The sequence below is a fragment of the Tachysurus fulvidraco genome, chromosome 2, assembly GCF_022655615.1.
Source record: "Tachysurus fulvidraco isolate hzauxx_2018 chromosome 2, HZAU_PFXX_2.0, whole genome shotgun sequence".
NCBI classification, from domain to species: domain Eukaryota; kingdom Metazoa; phylum Chordata; class Actinopteri; order Siluriformes; family Bagridae; genus Tachysurus; species Tachysurus fulvidraco.
In genome coordinates this window covers 24,496,028-24,501,488 of record NC_062519.1, presented here as the reverse complement: position 1 = coordinate 24,501,488, position 5,461 = coordinate 24,496,028, and the positions used below count along the sequence as shown (strand labels likewise).

General features: G+C 38.5%; 1 protein-coding gene across 1 annotated transcript; it reads right to left on the bottom strand.

Moving 5' to 3' along the window:
- si:ch211-1a19.3 lies at positions 1-3,982 on the bottom strand. The gene is made up of 5 exons (XM_047810220.1): positions 3,393-3,982; positions 2,535-2,631; positions 1,631-1,784; positions 1,390-1,502; positions 1-1,288 (listed from the first exon to the last, which is right to left on the bottom strand). Coding segments are annotated over exons 1-5 (687 nt in total). The 5' UTR covers positions 3,714-3,982; the 3' UTR covers positions 1-1,286.
- Between the last annotated feature and the right edge of the window lie 1,479 nt (positions 3,983-5,461).

The following is a 5,461-nucleotide window of genomic DNA, read 5'->3' as shown; positions in this document are numbered from 1 at the left end:
ATATATCTATCACAGTTGGGGGACAAATGACATCTGAAAAATTCAGTTTGCAGCTGATACACATTCAGCATTTAGAGCTGCACTTTACAGGGAGCTCATGCTGTGAGAACTAGTACAAATTGTTCAACTATTCAAATTGTTCAACTTGTTCAACAGTCTACAGTAAATGTTACCTTTTTTGTCTAAGTGATAAGCGTTCGGATAAGGTGGCTTCTTTGTGCTCCCATTCCAACACTTCATATTAAAAGATGCCAGCGTTTGTAAAGTTGGTCAATTTTGCATCATTTATGCTTGAGTATATTGAAAGATTTAACTGTACACTACAGTATTGTTCTAGGGTTTCTGTCATAAAAAGCAAGTTTCAGTGAGATTGAATAAATATGAGGAGCCATTGTGGTCATCCTTTAAGCCTGGAGAAATTCTTAATGCAACAGTTTGTGACAGAGAGAGTGAGAGAGAGAGAGAGAGAGAGAGAGAGAGAGAGAGAGAGAGAGAGAGAGAGAGAGAGAGAGAGAGAGAGAGAGAGAGAGAGAGAGAGAGAGAGAGAGAGAGAGTGTGTACAGGCAGTGTTAGACAAATAAGATGCTAAACAGGCTTTAAGACCTTTAAAATCAGCCCTAGCAATTCATTGAGCTGTAAAAATGACTAAAATGTGCATCTGTATCATCTCAAGGCCAGCCTGCAACTTTATTTTAAATACATTAGTAATGCAAGATTATTTTTTGTTTGTGAAGCAAGAAATGATCCAAATAATAGATAATGCAGATTATGATGATAATTGTTTTTGCCCTAATCCTGTAATCAATAAGAGAAAAGCACAAACAGATGAGTCTAATGAAGCTCATACAACTGAAATATATTATACGACGTAAAAGCGTAAAATCAATTTCTCTCACCTTTCTCATAATGTTATAAATTAATTCTGTCATAAATTAATAGCCGACTCCAGACTATACGTAATTTAAAGCTTAATGTGATTTTTAAGATTAGGCTTAATCTTTGATAATGCTTAAAGACTTATTTGAATTCGATACTGAAGGAAAAACATTTTTGTATCACAGGAACAAAACAAAAAATTAACCATTATATTAAGGGTAAATAAGGCTTGCAGGAATATCCTTATGTGAACAGAATGTTCCTGTTTGTTTTACAGCAGTGCTTTTCCGTACAAAGGTAACATGTGCTTCAAGTCCAGGTTAACTGCACATGTCGTTTGGGTGTCTTGAAACAGTGTTGTACTGAAATATGTATCCAATTATTTTATTCAAGCTCTCTGGGTAGCTCCGCTCTGAAACAAGAACAAAAAAAAAAGTAAAAAAACAATCACTTCAGCAAACGCTAAAACCCGTGTAGCATTTAGCCGTATTAGTCATGTTATGAGTAACTTACATGGTATTAAAAGGATGCTGATGGACAAAAGCCCGACCAAGAAAACAGCACTTTTTGGTCCAGGTGGTCCATCATTTTCAGGTGAAGTCTGGGTTGTGACTTTGCACTTTTCTCTATAATCAAAGCATGAAACAAGAAATCCTCATCCAGTATTGTGACAGTGTGCTCGTTTTTATTCCAGTTATGAAAATCTGACCTGAATTATGACGAAGCGTGAAATAAAATATGAACCGTGACTCACAGCTTCTTCTGTAAGAACTGCTTGCTGGCCTGGCAGCCCTCGGTTTTCTTCTCAGCTGCAATTTGAAGATTCTGAGCAGCCTTCTGCATACTTGTGCACGAGTCCAAGCTGATGGCATTCTGGGTCAGATTATGCTGCAGTAGTTCAATCATTTCTAAAAATCAGAGAGCAATCAGAGAGCAATTTTGATGTGACTCATATAGATATAGATATATATGTATATATAAAACATGACTTTAGGTTACGATGGATTTTCCTGACTCTATAGGTGTAGCATAAAGCAGAGCAAACAGAAGGGGGGGAAAAAAAGCAAATCTCTAAAACACAGCAACGAAATCGAATATCAACATCATTTGCATGAAAATAAAACATAATTCCACTGTCTTATAAGGCTATGTCTTGCCAGAGAACAAGGTATCAGTGTGTTTTACAGGCCTACATGAAGTCACTTAGCTATTTTGGGTAACACATGAGCAGACATGGAGGTGCTGTTCACATCAACATTGTTTTAGGTTTGGCACAGGCTCTGATTATTAAGTAAATCACGGAATTGCATCCTGTTTCCTGATCCGATTTTCCTGCCGATTTCATGTTTCCCATCTTTAGTAGAAACGGCGAGTGTAAGGCTTACTTTTGCCTCCTTACTTTTAAGATCCTATTTGCCACCGTCACCTCTCTTTTTATCGCGTGCTTAACTTTTGCATTTAGCAGCTGATCATTTCCTGTGGTTTGGTTTCATGTGCGGCTACGTTACTGACAAATCGACCCTATTTGTTGTCTTTTTCTCGGTTTCTATGGCTACATGGGAGAAAAAAGCCTCTAAGTATATCGTCAGTAGGAGAATGTTCCTTTCACGGCAGCCTGGAACAGGAGGGGAGGAAAAAACTGACTTGGATTTTCCTACCTTGCTGCAGTGTAATATTTGCAGTTAGGTTGGCCTCAGTGGCTTTGTGCAGCTCAATCTCATGCTTCAGCACAGTGATGTTGTCCTTCAGCATTTCCTGAAACACACACATGTGATGGAAGTTAATTAAAAGAGATCATAGGGTCATGGGGTTATGGGTTAAGGGAGAATGGGAGCTTTGGCTGTGGATAGTAGCGTTGCCATGTTAAGGAGTGTTTCAAATCCCACAAGGGTGTGAGTGCTTCGTACTTATGGGATCTCTGACTATTAGACATGACCTGGGACCTCTGATACGTAACTGTCAATGGCAGAGTTGGAATTTTAACCCTTTAAAGTTGCAGCATATGACCCAGTTATTTATGATATGATGAAATGAATAGTTGAGTGAGGAGTGTCTGAATCTGCCAAAGGGTTTATAAGTTTGCAGGAAATTCTGTAAATTAGATAATCACCATCAAAAAATGGTTGAATTTAATTATATTCTCATTGTTTTTGTTTAGTGATTTCTTTGTAGTCCATTTTACTTTTAAACCGTTTACTTTTAAATGTATTTTATGTACAGGTTCTTTTTTTACGTTTTCTTATTTTCTTATTCTAGTGTAACAATTCTTCTTTGCCTCATCTTTCGCAATCTGGGACGGATATTTCATAGCGCGAGTTATTTTTCTTATCACGTTTCACTTGCTCAGGAAGAGCACAGATTGAACTCCCACACAAAATCTCCAAAGCATTTTAACAGTGGGTTACAGAACACACTTAAAAACATCCCATGGTCAAAGTTATGCTCTTGAATAGCCAGTAGTCAAGCCATAATATACTGTATAGAGGGAAAAGAAGTCAGTCATCAGAAACACTTACATTGTGATCCAGACAAGAGTCCAGGGAATGATTGAGGAGTCTCAGTTGGTCTTTAAGCTGGTCTATGTGAGTCAGCAACAGGCTCTGGTTGGTGCGCCCCTGCCTTACCAGTTCCTCCAGAGCATGCCGGTCCTTGTTCCATGTGTTTTTTTCATCAGCATAATTCTCCTTGAGGTTCTTCAGATTGGCATAACACTGACTGGCCCCCTTCAAGTCAGGTGAGGTGGCCCATACCACTATGATGATGAGCGAAATGATCGACCAAAGTGCTAGAATAGCGATGACAAAATTGCGCATCTTGTGTGATTTGGTGGCAGTCATCCTGTTAAAGCTGGTCTAATAAAATACAGACGAATAAAAAAAGTCCAGTCACTGCTGAAAGTCTGAAAAAGGCTGTGTGTTTGTTGGAGGCAGAGGTTAGCTGCTGTAGAAGGAGTCTTTTAAGGGCTGGACTTCCCGCTTAAACCTTTACGTATTGCTGGGCAGGAACAAGAGGTGTGGCTTTGCTCCTGGTGCTGGGATGCATGCCCGGGAAAACCTGCTCATAGCATTCCTCCTTATCCTGACATGAAGCAAGATGTACAGCTCTTTTGAAAAGAACTACTTTGCAGCGAGGGTTTCCGTATTGCATTTCATAGGAAAGTGAAAGTTAAAACACACTCTCGATTTACTCAGAAAAGGTTCGACCTTGTATGAGTTTCACATTCTTTTTTCATTCTCAGCATTGCTCTGGCAGGTTCCCCAGATCCAGCTTTGGGACCAGAAGCCTGCTGGAGAGAGGAAAGTAGTGCAGCTTGTTTGTTCCATTAACTATGTCTTGTTTAACACACTTTCATAAGACCACTAGAGCAGGAGCCACTCAGTGTTTCCAGACACCATGCCAGGTTTTGAGAGGACACACACACACACACACACAAACACACACACACACACACACACACACACACACACACACACACACACACACACACACACACACACACACACACACACACACACACACACACACACACACACACACACACAGGGTCCACACCCTGTACAGCCACTCCTTTAAACTGCCAAGCTAAAAGGGGATGGTCTGGATTCCTTTTACAGCATCTCTAAAGAGCAAAATTGAAAAAAGAAAAAAAACTATCAGGGGATTTCATGATTAAAGATGGAAATCTGGGGGAATTTATTCATATAAAAACTTCAGTTAAATCGGGCAAAAGTATGTAGAATCAAAAGAACACTATGAACCTTTAGCTTATAATTTAGTAAAAATCTTTATACATACTATATAAGTACCTACTTTGTAGAATAAAGAGAAAAATTCCAGCAATGTAAAGGAAATACAAACATTTTAATGTCATTTGGAAACAATTTCTAACTTAATCTTTTCATGCAACAAGTAAACTCTGTCATTACTTAGTAACTGTTTTATCCTGGTTAGTGACCTTGCTGCTCTGAAGCCAAAGACTAAATAAGGTTTGGAAACACATCCTGGATGAGAAGGCCGTTCATTGCAAGGTGGATTACAAAATAATCCAAAACTGATCCATTACAATCTCACAGGTCAATTACAAAACTCCAAGAGCACCATCTTCTGGTTCACATGTTACTCAGCTGTTCTTCAACATACTGGAATCCACCTCTTAATCTCTGATTCATGTTGACATGCAACCAAATAGTGTGTAGTAATCAGAACCTGGCTTCATAAAGACTCTAAGAATGTTCTCAGAGAGTTCCTAATTAAACTTGGAATCTTATCTTAATAAGATTCAGGATCAATCTCAGAGCAACTCTGAACAAGGAAAATACAACAACTTTTATCTTAGAGAGGAGGCGGGGCTTAACCCTGTTACTAGGTGACACATTCTTTTGAAGACTGTGATTGGTTGTTTAATTAAAAAAAAAGAGAGCGCTTTTAAAATAAGTGTGTAGGGATTTTGTTCGTGACCAATCATATTAGAGATGCGCTAACATCTGTATGTTACGAATGTAATAAATGTAGAGTCCACATAAATCTTTTAAACTCTACTTTCTTGAATCTAATCAAATTAAATGTAAATCGAATTAAATGTGTT

Excerpts from the sequence above, each read along its gene's own strand:
- si:ch211-1a19.3 (XM_047810220.1), bottom strand. The coding sequence starts at position 3,713 with ATGACTGCCACCAAATCACACAAGATGCGCAATTTTGTCATCGCTATT. Across the intron at positions 1,785-2,534 it reads AAATATTACACTGCAGCAAG|AAATGATTGAACTACTGCAG; the intron begins GTAGGAAAATCC and ends TCTGATTTTTAG. Across the intron at positions 1,503-1,630 it reads CAGTTCTTACAGAAGAAGCT|AGAAAAGTGCAAAGTCACAA; the intron begins GTGAGTCACGGT and ends CTTTGATTATAG.